We start from the raw sequence: 27,239 nt of genomic DNA, 5'->3' as shown, positions 1-27,239 counted from the left end.
TCTCTCTAACCTAAAACCGGCGACCACAAACCTAAAACCAAAAAACCTAGTCTTGTTCTTAGTTCATCCAAGAACTCAGGAGACCCAGCTCAGCTTCTCAGATCACGTTCCAGATCAGAAGAACCGCAATCCAACTCGCGACCAAACCTAAGACGCGATCGACCCGATCTCCGCGCAGCTCGCAGCCGAGACGCAATCCAGCTCGCGATCGAACCCGAACCTCGCGACCAGCCCGAGACGATCCGATACCCGATCAGCTCACAGCCGATACATTCCCAGCCGCGATCGACTCCATCCGCGACCCGATAGGAGGCAGCAGACGTCCGATCATCTAAGCTCGAAGTCTCTTCCATTCTCTGGTGGTCCGGTTCATAATCCCCTACGAAACTAAGGTATAAACACAATCTGAGAACCTAGAACAGTAAGAACCCTAATTCCATCATTATGGAAACAATGTCTTGATGAAACCCTAAAAGAAACCCTAAGATTAAAATCGACAATCTCCTAAACTAGAAACATAAATTGATTCCAATTAGAACCTGATTGTATGTTGATTGATTGAATCTGAAACTTGGCAAACCCTAATCAAGGAATCGAAAAAAACCCTAAACCCTAAAAGAACCTAGTGTCCGATTTCATGATTGATCTTATTTGATTTCCGATTTGATTTGAGGTTTAGGATTGTTTAGATTGCTTGAATCAATCTGTCTGAACATACAAATACTTAAGGCCTTGAAACCTTAAACATAAGTTGATAGAACTTTAAAGATTGAAACCCTAGGAATCATAAGAATGCTTAAATCGTTTTGCATAAATCCGAACATGGTATTGCATTCACAAACTGATCGGCCAGTATATAGAAAACACTTGATCTCGAATCTGATTGCATTAAAACTCATATGGCCGTGTGGCATTAATCCTCCTGGTACATGTAGAATTGAACTTTAGGATTGATTGCACCATGGTAAATTTAGAATTGCATAACCGAACCTATTGATTGATCATATAGCCGTGCGGCTTGCTTGATAGCACCATGGTCGATTAAAAATTGTTTGAACATCATAAATGCATAAGACGTGTTGTGGCCGAGCTTGCTTATATCATGCGGCCACGTGATCCCATTGTGAATCTAATGTCTTATATGATAATGTGGATCAGATGTCGAAAATAGCAAACAGAGACTATGCAGCCCTTAATCTCTCTGGAGACAATTACTTGCAGTGGGCGCTAGACACAAGGATTAGTCTCAAGTCCAAGGGACTCGGTGATACTATCATCGAGGACAGCAATGAGAATGAAAAGAATAGATACAGGGCCATATGTTATATGCGCCATCATCTCATTGAAGGTCTTAAGGATCAGTACATGACGATTGAGAATCCATTGGATCTTTGGAATGCTCTAAAGCGCAGATATGATCACCAAAAGATGGTGTTGCTTCCAAAGGCAAGGCACGACTGGATGCATCTCAGACCAAGATAGGAAACCATACGGCTATGGCCGTGGTGGGTACAGGGGACGTAGGCGTGACAATCATAACGGTCGAGACAACCACTTGGCCGGCCGAAGAGGAAACCACAATAACCGTGGTCGTGGTTCCAATTATGGTCGGGGCCGAGGGAGTTATGGCCGTGGACGAGGTGGTATATCCAAACCATCTTACACGTCCAAGTCTTTATGTCACATATGCGGGATGGACAATCATTGGGCCAAGAACTGCAGAACTCCAAAACACTTGTGCGAACTCTATCAAGAGAGTATCAAGAACAAGAACCCGGAGGCAAACATGATCCAAGAAAACTGTCATGATGACAAAGGATATGGATATGATGCTGATGATGAATCCGACAGGGATAACAAAGATGACCAAATGGATTTTGAGACATCTGACTGTCTAAAGGACTAGTTTTTTCGAATCACATTGTCTTATTGCTTTATGTCTTTGATTTGGTGTTTTTATTTTATGAAAACATTTATAATAAAAGTTTTTGAAGACCTTACAAAGTCTCTAAAGTCTAGTAAATTTTACTTATAGAAATGAATGATGAGATGAGTATACTTGTGGTGGATAGTGGCACAAGTCATACGATCCTTAGAGACAAAAGGTATTTCATGAATCTCACATTGCAAAGTGCAAAGGTACAAACCATTGCGGGTGAGGCCAGCCTGATTGAAGGTCACGGCCAGGCCTATGTGATGATGCCCAAAGGCACTCACCTAGAGATCAAAACCGCCCTGTATTCCCCAAGCTCTAGAAGAAGCTTATTGAGTTTTAAAGACATAAGGTTGAACGGTTTTCACCTTGAAACATGGGAAGAAGGAAACAAAGAATTCCTTAACATAACTTTGATCACCAAAGGCAATAAAAAGATCCTAGAGACCATGCCCGCAATGTCTACTGGTCTTTACTATGCACGGATCAGTATGGTCGAGGCAAATACCTCAGAACTATTCACTTTATGGCATAACCGGCTTGGCCATCCCGGAACAGAAATGATGCGAAAATTGATGATGAATTCACAAGGGCACACGTTTAAAGGAGTGATCCCACGAAATCTCACATGTGCTGCATGTGCACGAGGGAAACTCATAACTAGGCCATCACCAGCCAAGGTTAATAAAGAAACCTTAAACTTTCTGGAAAGAATCCAAGGGGACATATGTGGACCGATACACCCACCTTGTGGGACGTTTAGATATTTCATGGTCCTCATTGATGCATCGACCAGATGGTCGCATGTATGTCTGTTGTCCACTCGGAACTTAGCCTTTGCACGGCTGCTTGCTCAGATGATAAGGCTGAGAGCACATTTTCCAGACTTTCCACTCAAGACTATACGTCTAGATAATGCTGGTGAGTTCACGTCCCAGGCGTTTAATGAATACTGTATGTCCATGGGGGTAAGAGTAGAACACCCCGTGGCACATGTCCATACACAGAACGGCTTGGCCGAATCTTTCATTAAACGTATCCAGCTGATAGCCCGTCCATTACTTATGAAGTCTAAACTTCCGGTATCAGCATGGGGACATGCGGTTTTACATGCTACGGAACTGATTCGCATCAGGCCATCTAGTGAGCATAGATATTCACCATCCCAATTACTTACGGGTCATGAGCCAGACGTGTCCCACATCAAAACATTTGGATGTGCCGTCTACGTTCCAATTACTCCACCACAGAGAACTAAGATGGGACCGCAGAGGAGGATGGGAATATACGTAGGATATGAATCCCCAAGTATTATAAAGTATCTTGAGCCAACAACCGGTGATTTGTTTAAGGCCAGATACGAAGACTCACACTTTGATGAGTCCACATATCCGTCCTTAGGGGGAGATAACAGCCGGTTGATAACAAAAGAAATAGAATGGTTTAGACCATCGACATCTTGGCAAGATCCTCGGACTAAAGATTGTGATTTAGAAGTCCAGAAGATAATACATCTTCAAGAGCTAGCTAATAGATTGCCAGATACATTTGCTGACCCAAGTAGAGTGACAATATCACACATCCCGGCTTGTAATGCACCTGTAAGATTAGACGTCCAAGATGGACAATGTCAAGTGGCTACAGAGTCTAGGCAACGTCTAAAACGTGGCAGACCAATTGGTTCCAAAGACAAACAGCCTCGGAAATCCAAGAAAGGTGCTGGATCCGAGAGCATTAAGAAAACCGTCCAGGACATAGATGGAACGGTCGAGCCAACCATGACGGTTGAGCCGAGTGAACCGTCCACACCCGATGATCCGGTCGTTCCTCCAAGTGAGGTCCGGGACGCTGGACTTCACGGGACACCAGAACCGGACAATCAAGAGATCTCTATAAACCATGTGATGTCTGGAAAACAATGGAACAGAAAAGATATCAACGTTGATGATTTATTTGCATACAAGGTAGCACTTGAGATCATGGATAAAGATGAGGATCTAGAACCCACGTCCATACAAGAATGCATGCTAAGATCGGATTGGATCAAATGGAAACAAGCTATAAACGTGGAGTTAGAGTCATTAAGAAAGAGAGGCGTTTTTGGCCCTATAATCTTGACACCTAGAGATGTCAAACCAGTGGGATACAAATGGGTCTTTGTAAGGAAGAGAAATGAGAAAGGAGAAGTAGTGAGATACAAAGCACGGCTTGTAGCACAAGGATTCTCGCAAAGACCAGGAATAGACTTTGAGGAAACTTATTCCCCTGTGGTGGATGCGACTACATTGAGATACTTAATCAGTCTGGCCGTGAGAGAGAGCATAAAGAAGCCGGCCGAGGAAGCACTCGGACCGGACGTGCATTACTTAAGTGCCATTGGGGCCTTAATGTACTTAGCTAGTCATACTAGACCGGACATAAGCTTTGCCGTGAGCTTGCTATCCAGATTTGGATCATGTCCGACCTTAAGGCATTGGAACGGTGTGAAACATTGGTTTGTTCTATACCAACCGGCAAGGAGAGAACATGGTCGGATATGCAGATGCTGGGTACTTATCTGACCCTGAACCGGACAACCAAGAGATCTCTATAGACCATGTGATGTCTGGAAAACAATGGAACAGAAAAGATATCAACGTTGATGATTTATTTGCATACAAGGTAGCACTTGAGATCATGGATAAAGATGAGGATCTAGAACCCACGTCCATACAAGAATGCATGCTAAGATCGGATTGGATCAAATGGAAACAAGCTATAAACGTGGAGTTAGAGTCATTAAGAAAGAGAGGCGTTTTTGGCCCTATAATCTTGACACCTAGAGATGTCAAACCAGTGGGATACAAATGGGTCTTTGTAAGGAAGAGAAATGAGAAAGGAGAAGTAGTGAGATACAAAGCACGGCTTGTAGCACAAGGATTCTCGCAAAGACCAGGAATAGACTTTGAGGAAACTTATTCCCCTGTGGTGGATGCGACTACATTGAGATACTTAATCAGTCTGGCCGTGAGAGAGAGCATTGATTTGCGCCTAATGGATGTAGTTACAGCATACCTGTACGGACCACTGGACAATGAAATACATATGAGAGTTCCAGAGGGTATTGAGCTCAAAGATAAGAAAGGTTCTCGAGAACAACATTGCATTAAGCTGAACAAAGCTTTATATGGCTTAAAACAGTCAGGTCGAATGTGGTATAACCGGCTATCCGAGTACCTAACCAAAGAGGGTTATAAGAACGATCCAATAAGTCCATGTATATTCATAAAGAAATTTGACAGAAAGGGCTATGTTATAATATCTGTCTACGTGGACGACCTGAACATAATAGGAACCTCTGGAGAAATTTCCCAAACCGTCGAATGTCTAAAGAAAGAATTCGAAATGAAAGACTTAGGGAAAACTAAGTTCTGTTTGGGATTACAGTTTGAGTATAAAGCAAATGGCATCCTTGTGCATCAAGAAACTTATACAGAAAAGATACTCAAGCAATTCAATATGGACCAGGCACACCCCTTACCGTGTCCTATGGTCGTGAGGTCCTTAGACCTTGAGAAGGATCCATTCGGACCTAAGAAACCGGACGAGGAAGCACTCGGACCGGACATGCCTTACTTAAGTGCCATTGGAGCCTTAATGTATTTAGCTAGTCATACTAGACCGGACATAAGCTTTGCCGTGAGTTTACTATCCAGATTTGGATCATGTCCGACCTTAAGGCATTGGAATGGTGTGAAGCATCTGTTCAGATATCTGAAAGGAACAAAAGACCTTGGTTTGTTCTATACCAACCGGCCAGGAGAGAACATGGTCGGGTATGCAGATGCTGGATACTTATCTGATCCACACCAGGCTAGATCTCAGACAGGATATGTGTTTACGCATAGTGGAGCCGCAATATGCTGGCGTTCAACAAAGCAAACCTTAGTTGCTACATCGTCCAATCATGCCGAGATCATAGCAATGTATGAGGCAAGCCGTGAGCTTGTTTGGTTGAGGAGCATGACCGGCCATGTCTTGAAAGAGAGTGGTCTGTCCGTGGGACAAGAGAAAGAGGAGCCAATGATCATCTACGAGGACAATGCAGCGTGCATAGCTCAGCTCAAGGAAGGACACATCAAGGAAGACAGGACCAAGCACATCCTGCCCAAGTTCTTTTTCACCCACGACTTGCAGAAGGCAAAGGAGGTTCAAGTAGTCCAAGTCCGATCAAGCGACAACTCAGCCGACCTTTTCACCAAGTCTCTGCCAACCTCAACGTTCAGGAAGCTGGTTCATCAGAAAGGGATGCGCCGCCTGAAGGACCTGCCGTGATACCTTCATCAGGGGGAGTGTCATGCGTTGTACTCTTTTTCCTATCTACGGTTTCCATTTTTCCCACCTTGGGTTTTTGGTTTTCCTAGAAAGGTTTTAACGAGGCAACATCGTGCATGATACGAGCCCATATGGTTCTAGCATCCAAGGGGGAGTGTTATGTACAATGTGGATTGCTAGAAGCCAATGGCCAAGACCGAGGCCCATAGAGAGAGAGAGAGACCGCGGCCCAAGAGGAGAGAGAGTTGGCCGCCTCTTGTATATCATGTTTCCATTTATCTTTCATGTTTATCTTTAGGAGATTTTCCTTTTCCCTTTAGGATAATGATTTGTATACTTTCCTTTTATCTGATTCTTGTAATCCATATATAAGGGAACACTTTGATTCAGTAATAAGACACAGAACAATCGATTTCTCCAATTGTTCACAACATATAAGTTATTTTATAACATGGTTATATACAAAACTCGTGTCTAGAGCCTATAGTACACACCGTCCAACATAACAAAAAAAGGATCTGATGAAATAAGAACAAGAAGTTCTAAGATCAGAGAGAGAGGCGTGTCAAAACTAAAGAGTCGGTGAAAAAACTCTGAAGAATTCTCCTTGTTAAAGCGTGGGTCCATCCAGCCGTTACGATTCGACGTCTAATAACCCACGTGACTAATTTGCACTCTTACCTTTCTTAGTTATCCCCACATGTCAAAATCTCTCCTCCCTCTTCTCTCAGTTTCTGTGTTCTCTCTCTCTCTTACTCTTTTTATCCCCACATGCCCAAATCCCAAATCACAAATCTCTGTCTCTTCTTTCTCTCTCTCAAAAAAAAAAAGACGGAACAAGTTATGGACAGTCTCCAAAAACTCAACCTTCTTTTCATCTCTCTAGCCATAACAATCGTCTCTCTCAACATCGCCACCGATTTACCTTTCATCGAAGTCAAATTTCCAAACAACAATATATTACTACGGACAACGCCGGTTAAAAACCAGTCGTCCAGTATACCAAGTCGGGTCGGATCAGATGAGTGTCGGCTATGGACCCAAGTCTGTTCCGATGAAATTCTCCGGCTAGCTCACGAACCGGAGAACGTGGCGTGGCTCAAACGCGTGAGGAGAACAATTCATGAAAACCCGGAGCTTGCGTTTGAGGAGTTTGAGACGAGTAGGCTCGTTCGGACCGAGCTGGATCGTTTGGATATTCGGTACAAATATCCGTTAGCTAAAACGGGTATTCGAGCTTGGATCGGATCCGGTGGCGCCCCTTTTGTTGCTGTTCGGGCTGATATGGATGCCCTTCCTATTCAGGTAAACAAAACTTTCCCTTTAAACAAAAACTATATGTCGACTGCACGTATTTTTGTTTTGCATTTATTTTTATATAAATATTTTGTTTTTAATTCTAAATTAGTATATATTATAATATATATGTGTCTATCAATTTTTAAAATATAAAAAGTTTACGCTATATTTTTTTCATTGAATAGATTGTTCTACACTTTCATATGTATTTGTATCTTTTTCTATATATATATTTTCTGATTATTATTTTATTATTAAAATCGTAACTATATATATAAAGATTAGTAAGATATTGTTTATTGTCATATTAAAAAATATTGTAATCTTTCAGAAATTTAGAAAGTTTTTAAAAAATTAAACATTTCGTTTCATAGATTTATATTATCGAGTAAATAATTAAACATTTAGTTTTTTTTAAAAAAAAATTTAAAATAAACTATATAGTTTAAAATTTGTTTTCATTGGTTTAAGGTAGTATCATTGTTAGATAATATGATTTTTTTATTTAAAAAAAATTATAATTTTAAAAGTTAACATAGACAAATATTTAAATTATTACTAATATTACAACATTAAATTATATCTATTTAATTTATACTATTAATAAATCTAATGTATCATCTATTGTTTAAATTCAATTATTGATAGTCCAATAGATTAAATGTAACATGACTTTCTAAGAATATGTCTATTAAATCTATTTTTTAAAAGATCACACATGAATCAAATTGTGACTTATGTTTTAACATATAAGAAACTTAAATGTTTTAAATCTAATATTTTAGTCGATTGTGTATAGATATGTGCGTTTATACAGTATAGGTAGATTGTAAATGGGATAATGGCGACAAAAAGGGTAAACATGGATAATTTGTGGAAAAGACACAGTAATTTCCTTAAATAAATGCGATATTTTTATCGCACGTGAATTTTGACAATAGAAAGTCACGGATAAAATCACCGAAATTTATTCTATTTTGAATAATTATGCTGGAAATGTTTTATCACAAATATTTACTGAAATTTGATCTTGGTTCATTTGCAAATAAAAAAACAAACCATGGTCTAATGGAAATGCTTGTGTGAAACAATATGCCTTAAAAAACAACATGCCTTTGATTTGTTGTCACAAGTATCTAAAAAATTAGAAAAAAATATAATTACTATCATTTTCTAAGACTATATCATTTAAATGGAATTTTCTTTGTTGACAAAAAATGGAATTTTATTTATTTAATTATTTACTGTTCAACAATAATTAAAATATATTTTCCTTGTGGTTTTTGCGGAGAAAAAGAATAATACGGCTTCAACTATTAAGTCTCAACACACCCTAAGACTCTTCTATATGCTTTTCTTGTTAAGACATTAAAATATTTGATTAATATTTTCGTAAAGAAAGTCAAAGATTGAGAAAAAATGCAAAATTTAATTTGGTTTAGATGTTCAATTTCTCAATGTAATAAAAAATGTTTTAAACTAGAGTCCCTATACGTATTATTTATTTGTTCCGCTCCACTTGACCATGTGAAACATCTATTCTAGGAAATATTGGCCGTTTTTATATTGTTTCTCGCTGACAAAGAGTCCGCGTCATATGAGAGATTAGGATGGTAGATTGTGCGGTCGAGAGTTGATCAAAAAAAAAAAAAAGATTGTGTGGTCGACGTGAAATGGTTAATAGATAACGCATATTGCTTAGAAAACATATTAATTGTGGTCATGTAAAATAAAATAAGAAACGGTTGAACTTTAAAAAAAAAAAAGAAGCATATATGTATTAAAACATGATATATCTTCAAATCACCGAAGTTATTAACAAAATTACGATGAAAATTAATTACAAGTATTTTAGGATATGTTATCTGACAAAAATAACTAATTTATGACCATTGAAACAACAAGACTTTTCTATATGCGTTCTGGTTAATACTTATAATTTTTTAAGCTAGAGTTTTCGTATGGAAATTCAAAGATAGAGAAATAATGCAACTTACATTACCATGTGCAATATGCCATTTTAGGAAATATTGTGTTCTTTTTTATGGTTAGTCGGTGACAGAGAGACTGTCTCACATGAGATATGATGATGATAGATTTTGTGGTTGATGTGAAATGGTTATAGACACGCAGACTGCTTTGCTACCTTTTTATTTATTAGCAGAACTAACGCTTTTGTGGTCATATAAAATAGGAAGCAGTGGAATGGAAACACAAAAGCAAAGTTGCAGGCAAAATGCACGCTTGCGGTCATGATGCACATGTCACTATGCTTCTTGGTGCTGCTCAGATTCTGAAGTCTCGTGAACATCTTCTCAAGGTACTTCATGAGACTCTTTTATCATTAACTAGTTTATTGGATTTTAACCAAACGTAAGAAAAAACATTAGCTGGTACGTTAAAAACTTGCATAACTTACAATTTAAACTTTTGTTGTTTAATTGATTATTTAAGAGTGGATTATATCTATTCTGACTCGTGCTTTAAAAAAAAAAAAAAAAAATTCTGACTTGTTGCTGGTGGGTCAGTGCATGTTTTGCTTTGATGATTTGCTTTTAAAGACCAAATTCAATCAAATACTACAACACATTTTTAACGGGTCTGCCGTAATAGTGTAAATTTGTAAGACAGTTAAATTATACTTGACTACAAACTCTTTTTTTTTTTTTGTCATCGATTACAAACTCTTTTTAATTAATAGTTATGCTATGACAATATTTGCTGCATCATCTAACCTATGAAGAACATTGGTTCGTACTGAATTTTAAAGGGAACAGTGATTCTACTATTCCAACCAGCAGAAGAAGCTGGAAACGGTGCCAAGAAGATGATTGAAGACGGAGCCTTGGATGACGTGGAGGCTATCTTTGCAGTCCATGTTTCCCACGAGCATCCAACGGGCGTCATTGGATCTAGGAGTGGTCCTCTGCTCGCGGGATGTGGATTTTTCCGGGCAATCATTACTTCGGAAGAGTCCGGAAGCTCTGCTGATCTTATTATTGCAGCTTCTTCCGCCGTCATAAGCCTTCAAGGCATTGTATCACGTGAAGCTAGTCCTCTTGATGCTCAGGTGCTTCTGAAAAGCCACCGCAAGATATTTGATAATTTGCAAAAGTGAAATTCTGATTCGTATTATATCGAATTTTAGGTTGTGTCGGTGACTTCGTTTGATGGCGGTCACAGTCTCGATGCAGTGCCGGATACGGTGGTTCTTGGGGGCACTTTCAGAGCTTTTTCCAACTCAAGCTTCTACTACCTTATGAAGCGTATTCGAGAGGTGCGTATCGTATAACCACTTGGATTATAATTTTGGTTTCTTTTGCAATTTTATTTTCTTAGTTCAGAATTGCATAAGCCTGATCCGGTACAAAACCATAGACTCAAAAGTTCCAACACTATCCTAACAGGGCCCAGCGAAATTTAGATCCATTCAAAGTGGCATGCAGTTTGCTTTTGTTGTTCAAACTGAATTGAAACCCAAATATTATATATTAAACTCAATCGGAGAAATATGTGTGTACCTGATTTGTTTATGTTAATACACTAAGAGAAAATTAAAATTGACACTAAAGCAAACCATAATTAGTTTAGTATAATCGAACTAAATGCAACTAAATTTTAAACAACTTTTATTCCTCACTTCTAAAACTTTATAATTAGTAATGTTTTTATAATATTATATTTTAAAGCTCTCGGTTGAAACCGCACAACAAAAGACTAATCCATTGTATAACCAGCTCATATGTCATATCAGGTCTTTATTTTGGTATCTACTTGTTTATAAACAATTATTATAATCCGATAGGAATATAAACAGAGAGGGAGCACATCCAGTAACCAATCTGTGTTTTAAAATGACAACTAGATTTTGACCATACGTATGTGCAGATATTTTTTTCATTTTATAAAAGTATTTGATATTATTATAATTTTTTTAAATATATAATTTTATTTTAGTATAATATATTGTTTAACTCTATAATATTATTGTTTATACTTTTATTCGGTATTGTTAATATATAGTGATTTGCTTAATAAATTTTAATTTGTTATTATTTTTATATTTTCGAGATAGGTACAATAAAATAATAACATAAAATAATCAAATAGAGAGAACTTCCTCTAAAGTATATTTTTTCTTTAGTTTTTACATTTTGCATATAATACATTTTAAAAATTTATTTATTTATATTATAAAAAATATATGTTATGATATTAGGTTTTCTTTTTTTAATTAAGATTTCAAAATATTAGATTATTTTAACTTTTACAACATATATAGTTTATTTTTCCGTGATGCATTTCAAAATGTTATTCTTTATTATCTATGATTTTATCTTTTGTAAAATTTGAAATATTATCAATTTCAGTTTGAATATTTATCTTCAAAATTGTATATTTTTCAAAAAAACTTTAGAAAATTACACAACTAATTTTGGGTTTAGAAATTTACATGAATTTTGAATTTGTTTTTGTTATTACATTAATACATTATTTTATTAAAAAAATATTTGAAATTTTGGAAATGTTTTCTAAATTTTTCTCAACATATTTTTTTTTAATTAACATTTAATTTTTCATTAATATTTTAGATGAATTACTAAAATTTCATTGTTTTCTAATATTCTAAAATGACAATAGTTGAATAGAAATTTGAAACTTTAACTTTACAGAAATTGGAGTGGATAATGCAGATATATCATGGATATCTTGCTACTAGACTACTAGTCATGCGTTGCCGTATTTAAAATATGCATCTTTTGTAACGCAGGTACTAATGGAACAGGTAGGGGTTTTCGGTTGCAAAGCGACACTGAATTTCTTTGAGGAGCAGAACGCAATTTACCCGCCAACCACAAACGACGACGGAATGTACACACACTTGAAAAAAGTCACCGTTGATTTGTTGGGAGACAACAACTTCGCGGTGGCTCCACAAGTTATGGGAGCTGAAGATTTTGCATTCTACTCAGAGGTCATCCCGGCCGCATTCTACTTCATTGGCATAAGAAATGAGGAACTTGGATCAGTCCACATTGGTCATTCACCGCATTTTATGATCGATGAAGATAGTTTACCGGTTGGAGCCGCTGTTCACGCCGCCGTGGCTGAGAGATACTTAAATGATAAACGTTCATAAGAATAAAGACAACCTTCCCACTTTTTTGGGTGATTTTGTTTTAGGTGTTGCATAAAATTATTATCCATCATTGCGTCGACAGTGTTTATGAACTTTTTTTCTTTTTTATTTTAAACGTATAGACCGCATATATTGCATAAGAAGACTCGTCCAAAATGTAGTGTATATTGCATAAGAAGACTCGTCCAAAATGTAGTAAATTTTATATTTTTTTTTTTTTGAACACTGAATATTATTGAAGAGTAACCCAATCAAGGAAAACTAGTTGGTGGGAGTAGAGTACAATGCTGATTTCGCTAGTTGGTGGGAGTAGAGTACAATGCTGATTTTGCTAGGGTATCAGCCGCAAAGTTCAGGTTTCTGGAAATGTAAACGAAAGAGATACAATCAAAAGAGAGAGAAAGGAGCTCGATGTCCCGAGTGATTCCGTGGAGATCCGCCGGGTGTTGTCTCGAAGAGATAATAGCAACAAGTGCTTGGCAATCTGATTTAACACAGATTCTGGTGATGCCCGCTTCGAGGGCGATGAGAAGAGCCGACCTAACTGCGAGGGCTTCGGCCATCAGTGGTGAGGATGTGTTGTTGAAAGTTCCAGTCCCCTGCTTCAGGCATTCATCACGGTGATCTTTAAGAATCCATCCACAGCCTGCTCTGTTTGCTCCAGCCTGCCAAGCTGCATCAGTAAAACAAACTGCGAATGGAGGAGTTAGTACGGGAGGGAGCTCGCGACTGTGATGAGTCGGGGGATTTGAGGTTGGAGTTAGTTGAGCGATACTCCATTCTCTTGCCATCTTGATGGATTTTGAGATGATGTCCAGAGGCGTGGCATGTCTGTTTTCGAAGACCTTGAAGTTTCTTGCTGTCCAGATTCCCCAACAAATCCAAGGGAACAAGGTTGTTGTTACTCTCAACTGCGGGAGGTTGGAGACCGTTGTTGAGCCTAAGAAGGCTTCAGTAACGGAGCCATGCTACGTTGGATCAAAACTAGATGCCCATACGTGTGATAACCATATCTGTTTTGTGAAGGTATAATGAAGAAACAAATGATCTGTGGTTTCCGGTTCTCCACAATGTCGACATGTAATGTTGTTGGTGATGCCGCGCCTTGCTAAGTTTTCCCCGAGAGCAATAGCTCCTTGGGTGATCTTCCATAGGAACAGATGGAGCTTAGGAGATATTTTGCTAGCCCAGATAGCCTTGTAAAGGTTCTGATCCGGTACGGGCCTCACAAGATCTCTGTGATCCAGTAGCTCCATCAATGCTGCCACATGATACCCCGATTTTGCAGAATAAACTCCTGACCTTGATGCTAGCCAAACGAAGGAGTCTGGGGATCCCATGATGCTCGGTTTGATGCGCAAAATGTCAGGTAGGTATTGTGGGAGTACCTCCATGATTCTTTGGACATTCCAGTCGGAGCCTCCTCGTCATAGGAGGTCTGCCACCACTAGATCTTGATGCTCCTCTTTTGTTGGTCCTATAGGTCTCGCAGGACTCAGGGTACTCAGCCAAGGATCCTTCCAGATTCTGGTGGTTTCCCCATCTCCAATGGCTTTACTCAGATTGGTTACTAGGAGGTTTCTTCCAGCTAGTATTCCTTGCCACCCGTGGGATGCAGTCTTTGGAGCTTCCACTTCTAAAAATGATTCCTTGCTGCAATATTTGCCTCTCAGGACTCTGGATAATAAATAGTCCGGTTTCGAGATGATACGCCAGACCTGTTTCGCAAGTAATGCCGTGTTGAAAGCTTGGATATCTCGGATTCCAAGTCCTCCCAATGCTTTGGGTGCTGTTGGTTTATCCCAACAACACATTTTTCTTTGTTCCGGTGACGCGTCCCATCATAATCTCGTGAGCGTGGATTGAATCCTCTTGCAAAGGCTCACTGGCAATAGGAAACATGTCATTGTATACGCCGGAGTAGCAGTAAGGGCTGCTTTCAACATCACCAGTTTGCCCGCCTGAGAGAGTTGCTGTGATGACCAGCAGGCTGCCTGTTGCCTTATCCGATCCACAATGCCCGTAAAGAGGTCTTTTTTCCGTCGACCGAAATGCTCCGGGAGTCCAAGGTACTTTCCTACGCTTCCCTCCTTCTCAATCCCGAGGTGTGATTTAACACGTTCCCGTATTACCTGCGGGGTCTTTGCTGAAAAGGATATCGATGACTTAGAAGTATTAATCATCTATCCTGACGACACTCTATACTTGTGGAGAATTTCCATCAACGAAGCACAACTACCTTCATCCGTTTCTAGGAAGAACATAGTGTCGTCTGCGAAAAGGAGATGGTTTATTCTTGGTGCCCGTGTAGCAACTCTCAGACCCGATAAATGGTCACTTCGCTGAGATCTTCTACACAGTCCCGAAAGTACTTCTCCGCACATAATGAACAAATAGGGGGACAGAGGATCACCTTGTCTGATCCCTCTAGACGGGATGATCCTTCCGTGGACTGAATCATTGATCAGGAAGGACTAGGACACCGAGGTAACACACTGCATGATCTGATTCACAAAGGGAGCCGCGAAACCGAAGCGTATCAGTACCGCTTCAATAAACTGCCACTCTAACTGGTCGTAGGCTTTGCTCATGTCTGTTTTTACAGCCATAGAGCATCGGACCTCAGCCTCAGAAACCTTGAGATAGTGGAGGATCTCGTGGGTTATGAGAACGTTATCGGAGATGGCTCTCCCAGGAACAAAAGCCGATTGTGTCTCGGAGATAATATCTTGGAGAATCGGTTTTAATCTGAGGGAGATTATTTTTGCGATGACATTGTAGACAACGTTGCATAAGGCTATCGGCCGGTAATCAGATACTAGCTTGGCGCTTGTGAGTTTCGGTATGAGCCTGACATAAGTGATGTTGGTGGCAGAAGGTAGGACGCCTGTTCGGAAGAAAGCCTGGATTTCCGAGATCAGGGAAGGTCCTATAGTGCTCCAGTTAGAATGGAAAAAGCTTGCAGAAAACCCATCCGGGTCAGGGGCTTTATCCGGGTGTATGAGGAACAAGGAATATTTAATCTCTGCCGGATCAGGAATGGAAGCTAGTCTTTCGTTAGCCGCCTCAGAGACGCTTGAAGTAATAGCTGAGGCCACGATCTCCCTCGTGTCTCCCGCAGTATTATCATTGTTGCTCGAAGTGAATATTTCCGAAAAGTACGCCGCTATTTGACCTGCAATCTGTTCTTCCTCATAGTAGGCTGTACCATCAGAGTCTTCTATTACAGTTATCCTGTTACGAGCTCTTCTTCCTTTTGCCACTGCATGAAAGTATCCAGAATTCTTATCGCCTAGAGCTAGCCACATAATCCTGCTCCGTTGTCGCCAAAATTCTTCTTCCTCTTTATATTCCGCCATTAGATTACCGTTTAGAGAAGATATGAGCTCATCATTGCCCTGGGGATCAGTCATTGCGGCATGCAAGTGTTGTTTCAGCTTGCTGATCTTTTCCTTGTTGTTGAAAAATTGTTCCCTTGTCCAGGCTAAGATAGCTCGTCTACACAGGGCTAATCTGGAGTTGACGGAGGCTTCTGCGTTAGAGTTCCAGATGCTGGCGATAAGCTCCTTAACCTCCTCATTGTCCCGGAGTCTGCGATCGAATCTGAAGAGACGGTTGCGTCGACGTTTAGCTGAGTCGAAGATCGTGATTAGTGGTCTATGATCAGACCCTTCAAAGCCCAAGTATTGGCATCTTTCGGTGGGGAAGCTGTCAGACCAGGCCGGGTTGACTAGGGATCGGTCTAATCTGCAGTACACTAGGTGAGTCCACCGTTTGCCTCTCCACGATAGGCAATTACCCGAGTGTTGAAAATCGAAGAGATTACCGCATGCTAACATGTTCCAGAAAGCTCCAAAAGTTCCTTCAGCTCTCTCCGGGCCTCCGGATTTCTCGCAGTTATCAACTATTTCATTAAAGTCTCCAGTTAACAACCAAGCTGATGTTCTTGTTAGAGCTAGATCAATCAAAGAATCCCAAATAATATTTCGATTAGAAACTTCTGGTTCACCATATACAAAGGTAACATGGACAGTAGCGCCTTTATACAAGATGACCGTATCTATTAAGTTCTTAGACGATGATAGAATTTGAAGATCTATGTCTTGCTTCCAATAAAGCGCGAGACCTCCACTGCTTGGCCTGGCTGGAGGAACTAGAAAGTGACGATCTGGATCAAGGAAGTTTAGTTCTTTGAGAACAAAGGGATCCAGGTTCTTTGTCTCCATGAGGAATATGATATCTAGGGATGCTTGCTGACGAAGCTCCCTAATGTGCTGGACTGTCATGGGATTCCCCAGCCCACGACAGTTCCATCGCTAAGGAAGATCGGGAGTTTGCAGAGGAAAATCCGTCTGCTGTCTCGAGATAGCTGGGATCAAGACTATCGGGGGAGCAGTGTCTGCAGTCGCTGTCCTATTCTGTCGTGTGGAGACTCTTGACGATCTTGAGTGCCTCGATGAAGACGAGCTAAGTTTCTTTTCTTGGAACCCATTCCTGAGTAAGATTTCGGACTCAGTCTGATATAATTTATATTGTCCTTGGGCTTCCAAGGCCGACCCCGCTTCCTTGTTTGAATCTCAGGTGCTTGAACAATACCTTCTTCCTCAGGGATTGGTTCTGAATAGTTTGGTACCGGTGGTAAAGCTAAGCGGTCCATTGCAGCGGACGTGGAGGCTTGTAAGATATGTGAAGCTGTCTCTTCCACTACACCATTCAGTTCGCTCTGAACTACCCTTTGTTTTCTAGCTTCCCTCTCTACAGGGTCAGAGCAATTAATATACTGGAGAGTAACAACTCTAAGATCTTCCATAATCTCTTCCCTCGAAGGGACAGAGGGGAGAGGAGGAAAGTCTGCTGCATCCAGGTTGCGCCCGACCGGGTTGGGTGGGAAGAAAGGAGCGCTAGGTGGTGTAACTTCCTGGTTGAGGATCGGTGATTTAGGCCTCCACTTGAGATTAAGAGACTGACGGTGAGCTTCTCTACGGTTTCCTCCCATCCGATCATCATCGTTATGATTAGTTATGCGTCTTGTGTATGGAGGGGAGGTGTAGCTGTGATCATTCTGTTCAGGGCCTGGTGTCTTAACACGTTCTCTTGAAGGGTGTGATTGATCCAATGCTGGTGTGATCTTGTTCCTCGTTCCCAGTGGACGGAGATATGCAGAGGAGACTCTGTCTCCAAAAGGTTTCCCGTGACGGTCCAGCCTCTGCTGGAAAGGTCTGCTGTAATCAGCAGCCGAGGCTTTGGGTTCGTGGGAGGAGCTTAGAGGCAACATAGAACCTCCCTGTTGATGAGAGTGCGATGGCGGGTTGGAGTCTGTCTGTAAGCTAGTGATTGGAGGGGGTCTCTCTGGGCACTGGGACTGAAGGTGAGATAATCTGTAGCATATGAAACAGTGATTACCCAGCTTTTCATATATAATACAGGGAGATGATGCTCTCTTCTCCTGAATCAAAGTCCATTGCAGCTTCCATTATCAATGGCTTCAAGCCATTTACCAGTACTCTGATCCGCGCAGAAGATCTTGTTACTTCATAGGTTTCGAGTTCCCCCAACTCCAGTCCTATATTACGAACAACTTTTTCATGCCAGTAGTGGAGAGGAATGCCTCTGAGAGATATCCAGAAGGGTATCTATCCCGGGAAGCTTGGGGAGATTATCCACTCCCACCGTTGAATTATGACCATCCAGCGGCCATATATATTGGTATGGTCTGTTGCTTAGAACCTCACGCAAGTTACTCTCTGAGTTGAGGCGAAACTGAAAACAACCATTTCCAAGGTCTGAGCCAGATGAGGAGCCTATCAGTTTCCAGGTCTTAGCAAGATAAGGTAGAACCAAGCTCATCTTTTGTTCCATTGGGTTGGTTAAACGACCCACTAGAGTGAGCATGTTATCCTTGATAAGCTCAGATGTGTCAAACTCGGGAGCACGCATCCTTAGTCTAGGAGGGCCTGGGGGGTTGCTTGCAGGAGCCTTGCCCTTTTCCTCTGCGGAAAATCTTCGAGCCATTGTGTAGTTGACTGCGAGGGAGCTAACAGTAGTAACTTTAGTCAAGTGGAGGTAGAGTAGAAGTTTGTAGCTAACGTCTCGAAAGACCCAGACAACTTCAGGAGAAGAGTGTGCGCCGGAGGAGAAGAGCACCGGAGTTTTCAGGAGACTAGTTGGGACAGAGGAGTTACAGTCGACTCTTCCCTGAGTTAACAGGCCTGTCGGGAGCGGCCGAGACCACTTTCAGATCGGGATGTAGTTACCATACTGGTGATGGGGTTGACTGGAGAAGTTCTCTCCGGCCTCCGCCGGAGGAAAAAGCGTGGAAGGAGCTCATGGCTGTTTTGAGATTTGAAATCTTCTAAAAATGGAAACGAAACCAGGTTGGTGAGAAAGTCAGACGATTGGTCGTTTACCAAACATGACCGAAACATGTAACAAACCAGGTAGACAAAAACCGTGGGAGATTAAACCGGAGTAGTTTGAGCCTGCCTAGGAAAGAGTACCCCAGAGAGAATTTTATCACTTGGGAGACAAAACATAACTTGGGAGAATTTTATATCTATATAGTGTTATTTCGGTCAACTTTTTCGGGATTTTATACGGGATTTATTGGAATGTGTATATGCTACGAAGTTGGTTGGTTAAACTCACCACGATTAATTAAGATTTATGATACTCACAACAGATCATTCATATTTGATTCCTAGCTTGCAAGTGAAACAAAGAACAGTAGCGTCAACTGAAGATAACTGCAAGGTTGACAATTCTCAAAATCCAAGAAGAAAAATGCGGAATTCGAAAGCATACAGCGAGTAAGATTACAAAGTTTTTGGATCAATATTTTTCTTGGCCTGAGTGAGATATTAATTTCTTTTTTCTTTCCACCACATACATATATAAGAGTTTGTAGCAGTTTAAGGATTGATCTAAGATTTAATCTTGGTAAATTCCACGCTTCCATATTTAATTCTTAGCTTGCAAGTGAGGTAACGAATCACAAGTAACGTCAAATGGTGATCATTTCAACGGTTAAAAGTCGATAAATTAAGGTTTAGGGGAGAAGAAACTGCATTTAAAATATATGAAAAGATAGCAAAGTAATTCGCAAGCATGCATACGTAGCCGGTAGGCCTAGCCAGCTTTACGTAACGATGAAAAACATATTGTTCGCTCGAATTGGGATATTGCTGTGTCCTTATGGAATATGTTGTAAAGATACATGAGAATATTAATAATACAAGATAAATTTCAATGAATGGAACTATGGAAGTAGTAGATATGAAAGAAGTCTAGTCAATTTCTGAGTTTGCGTATGTGTAAAAAGTAAATTTTTATTCTTAAAAAAGTTTTTCAAGTTGTACAATTCTGGTTGTGGATGTATATATATGTAATAAACACAAAACGAACGGAAATAATCGACGACTAGTTGAAATAATTTCTTTAATTTTCGCCGCATAGTATTGTAGCAGCTTGAAGGGCAAAGTAAGTAAGAATGAGATCGGCACCAGCTCGGCGTAAGCAGATCAATGACTCCATCATAACTTTTTCCTCATCGATCATTTTCAGAAGTCCTGCGGCTTTTATCATTGAGTACTCACCAGAAACCTGGCAAGCTCCAATGGGTAACAGAGTTTGATCCTTCAATAAACGTATGATATCGAGAGAAGGAAGAGCTGGCTTCACCATTAGGATATCTGCTCCTTCAGCTTCATCTTCCCGTGCTTCCATCAATGCCTCTCTTGAATTTGCTGGGTTTATCTGATAACTTTTAGTTCCTCAAATTTAACAACATTACAAATCAATTAGTAGGGCAAGCAAAGCAAAGGAACATAATAAATACACATACAAGACAAAATCATCCATTTTGGTTGTACTGGTTTCAACCGCCCTTAATTTGCGTAAACTGATTTACATGTAAAAACAATTAGTTATAACATTTTCAGATTTTTAACACAAATCGTGTTGACAAAAACACAAATCTTGTTATGTTTTTTATTGAAACATATTGGCAAAGTGTAAACGAAAATACTAAATGCAAACAACGTTTCTTATGAATTATGATTATTAATACTTTTTTAAATGATAAATATTTTGGTTTCAATAGGAAATATATACTAATAACCTGTTAAGACATAAATAAACGATGAAGACTATAGTGGTTTTACGTTTTCTTGTCCAATTGCACTTTGCGAAAACGGCCATACAATGAACTTGTATACCTGTTGGTAGAGTCACAACAATTAATTAGATTGGAATTAACTATAGAAAATAAAGTAAGATGAAATCTTAAGTAGTAGTTTACTTGACAGAGTAAGACATGATGGAAACATGGTGAAAACCCTTAGCATCCAGAGCTGCACGAACCGCACCAACACGACCATCTAACATCTCACTGGTACAAACAACATCTGCTCCAGCTCGAGCCTGAGAAACTGCTTGTTTGCGCAGTTGGTGAATCGTTTCATCGTTCAATATCACACCTGTAAGACCGATGAATGTTTCCGAAATTACGACGGAAAAGGTCTTGTTTTATGTAACAATACATAAAACATTTCCTACCATCTTCTCCTATGATCCCACCATGGCCACTGGAAGAGTACTCGTCAAAATTGACATCGGTGTAAATAACCTTTTGAAGTTCGAAGAAAATAATAAAAATCATGTTAAGGACCACTTCCTCTTCCTAGTGAGCAAAGAGGACATAACTACATGTATCTTACGAGATCAGGGAATCTATCTTTAAGAAGACCAACTGTTCGTTGCACTAGACCATTGTCGTTGAAAGCCTCTTCTCCTATTGGAGACTATAATAAAGGTTAAATTTGATTATTAAATGTATGGGAACTTCATGTGGGTTGATTATAAAGAAGAAGAAAGTGAGGAAACCTTTAACGTATCAGGAACTTTAGGATACAACATTATGCTATTCACACCAACATCTCTTGCCTTTGCAACCTATATTCCTCCCAAAATACACACGGAAGGGCTGTTAGCAAAATCGTGATCAAATAAAATAATTTATAAGTAAAATGAGAAGACATCAGTTGCCCAGTCTAAGTTTTTGAAAAGACACAATACTCACTTCTTCAATGAGGCCGTGTCTCCAACCAAGCATGTAACGTCCGGGCATCGTTTTTATCGGAATGTCTACCTCACCTGCGACAAAAGAAGAGATGTTAATGCACAAAACCATTTGCAGGTGCGGACGTGCGGACGCACGGCCAAGGTATGGGGTCAAGTGCCCCCATCTCATTTTAAAATTTCCTTCAGTAATTCTTATGATGTCTATAAAATGCCCCCAACTGAAAAATATTTTTTTATGTATGTGCCCCCACCTAATTACATTCCTGCATCCGCCACTGACTATTAGTGTTTTTTTTTACAACCGTATTAGCTTTCAACGAAACTCAAGCTCACCTTGATGAATGAAGACCGGGTATATGAAATTATCAGGAGAGATATTAGTTTCTTGAAAGGCAGCTCTCTGAGTAGGGGACTTGCGGTTACGACGTGCGCGTTTGCTTAGGTGCTAAACAACAGTTAAACCCGCATTAAATTGTGAAGAACAAAATAAATTTAAGAGAAAAATGTTTACGTACAAGAGGCTGATGAATCACAGGCTCGGCAGGTTTGCGCTTTACCAGAACCTCCTCGTGAGCAATTACCGGCCATTTCATGGAGGAGTCGATCCCTTGCAGTTGACAAGAAACTTCTGTTCGTCGGAAAGGATTGATTCTCACGTTATACGATGCTGCTTTCAGGCTCAAGTAGCTCTTCTGTTCAAACCCTTTCATTGTCGGAATTTTGCAAGGAGATCTAAACATAGACGACGTCATGTATATATGCTGAAAAATGTAGAAAAATAAACTCTTATATGAAGAAAGCTGTAATACTCGGGGAGTAATACGTCTGATTTATAGTCTTTTTTGGTTTGCTCTGAAGAGTGAAATCTTTGAAGGTAATATTATTTTATTTTAGGTCGCAAATATCAATGATATTAACGTGCAGCTAATTTACATGTAACATGACAAACGTAAAATTAATAATCCTATTCAAAGTTCATTGTGAATTTGACTTATAAGCATATCTTACCTTAGGTAATCTACGATATATTTTGGTGTCGACAGATCTTATAGTTGACAAAATTTTATATGAATTTCGATATTAGTCTTTTTAATCCAGGCTTTATCGGCATTAAAAATTAATAACATTAAAAACACTAAGTACAATTAATATTAATCGTGTTAACTGAGATTAGTCGTTTTGATCCCAGCTTTATTAGAGAGAGGAGTGGTCGTATTTTCCTATGTGATGTACCTATCCATATGTGATGTACCTTTTCACATGTGATGTACCTATTCACACACCATTCTAGTCATCTCAAAGAGCGTACGGTTTCGACATTCGACAACTCCATTATGCTGAGGTGAGTATGGGGCTATCATGTGTCTGTTAATTCCGTTTTTATCGCAGTAAACCATGAACTCATGTGACATGAACTCGCCTTCTCTATCTGTACAAAATGTTTTCACCGTTGTCTTTGTTTCTTGTTCCGCAAGTCCCTTGAACACTTTGAACTTCTCCAAGGCTTTGCTCTTCTCTTTAAGTAGTATAGTCCACATGTAGCGGATACAATCATCAATTAGAACAAACACATAGCGCTTCTTTCCTGGTGTGGGAGGTGATATAGGTCCGCATAAGTCTCCGTGTACAAGCTCAAGTGGATGCATCGCTCTGAACGAAGTTGCTTGAGAGAAAGGTTGTCTCCTTTGTTTTCCAAGTAGGCATGAAACACACGTTTTTTTCTCTCGATAGTTATATGAGGAATGCCCACGACCAACTCTTTATTTATCATCATCTTCATTGTCTCGATCGCAACATGTCCTTACCGTGCATGCCACTTTGATGACTCCGTAGGTGCTGAGGTAAGTAGGCATTGGATGGTATCGGCTTGTAAGGTTACTTTATACAAGCGGTTCTTTGACCGTGTGGTCTTTACCATTAGAGCTCCGGTCTTGTCATAAAGCATTAGGGCGTCATCTTTCATTCTTACTTCACAACCTACTTTGGTGGCTTGACATAAACTCACAATATTGCTTCTCAGGCCCGGTATATAGTAAACATTGTTTAGTATTTTATTTTCACCTCCTTTAAGAATGCAACGAATTGACCCTTTCCTTTTATGTCGATACAGGAATCATCCCCGAACCAAACCTTTCCAGTAACTCCCTCGTCGAGCTTGTAAAAGAACAGTCGGTTCCCACTCATGTGGTTGCTTGCCCCATTGTCAAGATACTACAGGTTTCCCATCCCTTGATCAACGTCGAAGATGCTTGGCTTCACTTTTTCCTCTTTGAGATACACTACTTTATGCATCATAAGTTCATCAGCTTCTTGTGTATCTCCCTTCTTCTTCTCGGAAGTTTATTGTAGTTTAAGTAGCTTGTCCGGACAATTACTTGTGTAATGTCCTTGTTTGTCAAACGCAAAGCACGTAATATGGATTGTATCTCTGTTTTGTCCTTGTCTATATGCCTCTCTCTGTGCATAAAAACCACCGTAGCATCCTCGACCTCTTCCTCTCCAGTTACCTCGTCCACCTCTTCCTCGTCCTCCACGTCCATAGCCATCTTGCTGCGACTCACTGTTGTTAGCATACAGTAACTTGCCATTATCGTCTTGATGTTCTTCATTGTCTTCACATATTCGCTCTTCGTAAGCCTTTAGTCGACCCACGATGCCTCAAAGCTAGTCGTGTTTAGGTCGAGAACCTGCTCAAGTGATGCGAAAATATGAATGTATTTTCTCCTTGGTAGACTTTTCAAGAACTTCTTGACAATCTTCGGTTCTTCAATGATTTCCCCTAAAGAGGCAGATTTCGACGAGATTTCCGAAAGTTTTCCCACGAATGAGTCAATGGTGTCTTCTTCCTTCATCTTGAGTCTGTCGAATTTAGCCATTAGAATTTGCAAACGAGCTTCTTGTACTGTCTCAGCCCCGACATGTCTTGCTTTGATAGCCTCCCATACTCCTTTGGCTGTATCGAGATCACCGACTTGTAATGTTAGAGCCTCAGGGATGGATTGAAAGAGCAAAGCTATAGCCATGTTATTCTTCTCTTCATGTTTGCTTCCAGGATCGATAGCCTCCCATACTTTATTAACTTTGAGCGCAATTTTCATTCTCATGGCCCAGACAGCGTAATTGGTCGAGGTGAGCATTGGACACTTGATGGACGAGGGTCCAGTTTCTTTGATATTCGTCTCAGCTTCTTCCTTTATATCGGCCATGGTTGTCTTCTTCGCAGGATCGCTTGTTTGTGGCTTGTTTTAATGTGTATGGCTCTGATACGAACTATTGAATCACAAACAAACTTTAACAAGAAGTCCTTCTCTTATTAATCACTCAAACTCTCAAATCTCAAATCACAAAATCACTCTCACAAATCACAAGATACGTAACAACATAAGCATCTCTATTTATAAGACTAGATAACTCCTAATCCTATTAGCAACAGCTTTTCCTTATTTCCTAATCCTATTACAAATCTATATCTTACTAGGGTTAGGATAGCTTGTGTCTCAAGCTATTGTCAAGCTTAATCCAACATAGACGTATCTTTCGGACGTTTGTCCCGTGTGCCCTCGTTACATCCCAATGAACAACAAAACTGAGCTTCCGAAAATGGACCTTTCACATTTAGTATTACCAACATAAGTTGCCACTTTAGTTTTTTTATTCGTGTTATTTCTTAGGCATGTGTTTATGGTTTGGTATGAACAATATGTAGTCTGGTCATTAAGTTCTTTTGGTGTACAAGCTGTGAGTTTGATTAGATCAATATTCTGATTACTTTTTGCTAGATGTATGTAAAATGGTTACCTAATTATAATTAGGAAAGCCATGAAATCTAGTAGTTAGTATTTGATTATGATGGTTAACTAATACTAATTACTAGGGAAACCAGTCAATCTACTCCCCTATGTTCCTTACTATAAAAGGTTTTGCGTGAATGCACAAAAATTAAAAAACTTATTTTTTAGAACACAATGTTATTAAATAATTTAAATTAAACATAAGTTGTTATTAAATAATTTAAATTAAACATAAGTGTAGTAAAATGTAATTGGTTGGCCAATTTTCAATAAGGGTAAAATACATAAAAAGTATAAAAACATCTTATATTTTGAAACATCAAAACTTTTCTAAAACGTAACATCTTATATTGTGAAACGGAGAGAATTTGATTTTATGATGGTTCAGTAATTATGATTAGGAAAACCATGCAATCTGTTAGTTATTTGATTACGATGATTAAGTAATTATGATTAGGAAATCATGCAATATAATCTAGTAGTTATTTGATTACAATTGTTAACTAATAATGACTAGGAAAACCATTCAATCTAGTAGTCGTTTGATTATGATGGTTAACTAATAATGCCTAGAAAAACCATTGAATCTAGTAGTTATTTGATTATAATGGTTACGTAATTATGCAGGTAGCTCTATTGAGAAACTCGATCAAGTTAGCTCATAAGCAGCTAAAAGTCTGGATGGCACCAGATAAGGTGTGCTTTTAGATACAGCCTTATGCAAAGTTTGTTGTCAAATTTAATAACAATTATTCTGTTTTTATTTTAATCTCAGGCAAAGACGTCTTAAACAACGTTTCCTGCATCAGCCAAAATTGTGTCAGAACCTCTCGGACTGGTCCTTGTAATCTAGGCTTGGAATTATCCTTTTAGTATGTTTAAGCAACCCCTGACTGATTTATGTTTTCCTTCTAGCTTATCCATTCTGTATGCCTTCAAACGACATTTGAATACTTCTTGTTTCTTGCAAGTGTTGTCTATTGATCCTGTTATTGGTGCGATTTCTGCCGGGAATGGTGTTTTGTTAAAGCCATTAGAACTGGCTCCAGCTTCTTCTTCTCTGCTCGCAAAGTTACTGGAACAGTATCTAGACCCTTGTTCAGTGAGGGTTGTAGCAGGGGCTGTTACTGAAACAACTCTGCTGCTGGAGCAGAAGTGGGACAAAATATTCTACACAGGTTCATATTAACAAACACATTTCTAGGGAATGTTTTAAAAACACTAAAGGTTCTACTCTTGCTTGGTTTGGTAGTTCGAGAATTGGGCGTATCATAATGACGGCAGCTGCGAAGCATCTCACCCCGGTTTCTCTGGAGCTTGGGGGAAAATCTCCTGTTGTCATTGAAAGTTCAGAGACACCCAAATTATAACTCACAGACAAGAGATTTCAAGAACACTTTCTTGTAAATTAGAAACCTTTTAAACAATCCCCTAGATCTGTTTAATCTGATATATGCTCAGTCACACACGACTAGCAACATACCAGTTTCTAATCTCTAAATCACAGAGACCCAAGCTAAACACTTGTTACTTGATCTCTGTAGCCGACAAGAACAAACCTCTTGTTCTAGCTTTTTCTCTCTTAATGCTTAACCTAAAACTCTCTTAGATTATCTCATTAAGTAGACACGAAAAAGACAATATTCTATTTCCTAAAATCTTGCAAACTAGAAGATCTTCTTTG

At 39.6% G+C, this 27,239-nt stretch overlaps 3 protein-coding genes and 1 long non-coding RNA gene across 4 annotated transcripts; 2 read left to right on the top strand and 2 right to left on the bottom strand.

Annotated features, from left to right (window-relative positions):
* The first annotated feature begins 6,950 nt into the window (after nucleotides 1–6,950).
* On the top strand, nucleotides 6,951–12,897 carry LOC106296853 (IAA-amino acid hydrolase ILR1-like 6). The gene is made up of 5 exons (XM_013733085.1): nucleotides 6,951–7,552; nucleotides 9,741–9,866; nucleotides 10,317–10,616; nucleotides 10,695–10,823; nucleotides 12,318–12,897. Exons 1-5 carry the CDS (start codon nucleotides 7,019–7,021, stop codon nucleotides 12,684–12,686), a joined length of 1,458 nt encoding a protein of 485 aa, XP_013588539.1. The 5' UTR covers nucleotides 6,951–7,018; the 3' UTR covers nucleotides 12,687–12,897.
* Nucleotides 12,898–19,993: 7,096 nt separating this feature from the next.
* LOC106299248 (probable delta-aminolevulinic acid dehydratase 2, chloroplastic) lies at nucleotides 19,994–22,593 on the bottom strand. Its single transcript, XM_013735366.1, has 9 exons — nucleotides 22,280–22,593; nucleotides 22,098–22,209; nucleotides 21,763–21,836; nucleotides 21,567–21,635; nucleotides 21,401–21,484; nucleotides 21,240–21,309; nucleotides 20,983–21,160; nucleotides 20,846–20,899; nucleotides 19,994–20,445 (listed from the first exon to the last, which is right to left on the bottom strand). The coding sequence occupies exons 1-9, from the start codon at nucleotides 22,514–22,516 to the stop codon at nucleotides 20,121–20,123; spliced, it is 1,203 nt and encodes a 400-aa protein (XP_013590820.1). The 5' UTR covers nucleotides 22,517–22,593; the 3' UTR covers nucleotides 19,994–20,120.
* Nucleotides 22,594–24,403: 1,810 nt separating this feature from the next.
* Nucleotides 24,404–24,970, bottom strand: LOC106297138. The gene has a single exon (XM_013733420.1). It carries the CDS (start codon nucleotides 24,968–24,970, stop codon nucleotides 24,404–24,406), a length of 567 nt encoding a protein of 188 aa, XP_013588874.1.
* Nucleotides 24,971–26,169: 1,199 nt separating this feature from the next.
* On the top strand, nucleotides 26,170–27,216 carry LOC106297069. The gene is made up of 4 exons (XR_001261382.1): nucleotides 26,170–26,251; nucleotides 26,331–26,427; nucleotides 26,527–26,733; nucleotides 26,808–27,216. It is a non-coding gene; the product is annotated as an uncharacterized LOC106297069 (long non-coding RNA).
* Nucleotides 27,217–27,239: the final 23 nt, after the last annotated feature.

This window comes from Brassica oleracea, chromosome C6 (genome assembly GCF_000695525.1).
Source record: "Brassica oleracea var. oleracea cultivar TO1000 chromosome C6, BOL, whole genome shotgun sequence".
Lineage (NCBI taxonomy): Eukaryota > Viridiplantae > Streptophyta > Magnoliopsida > Brassicales > Brassicaceae > Brassica > Brassica oleracea.
This window is presented reverse-complemented; position numbering and strand designations above follow the sequence as displayed.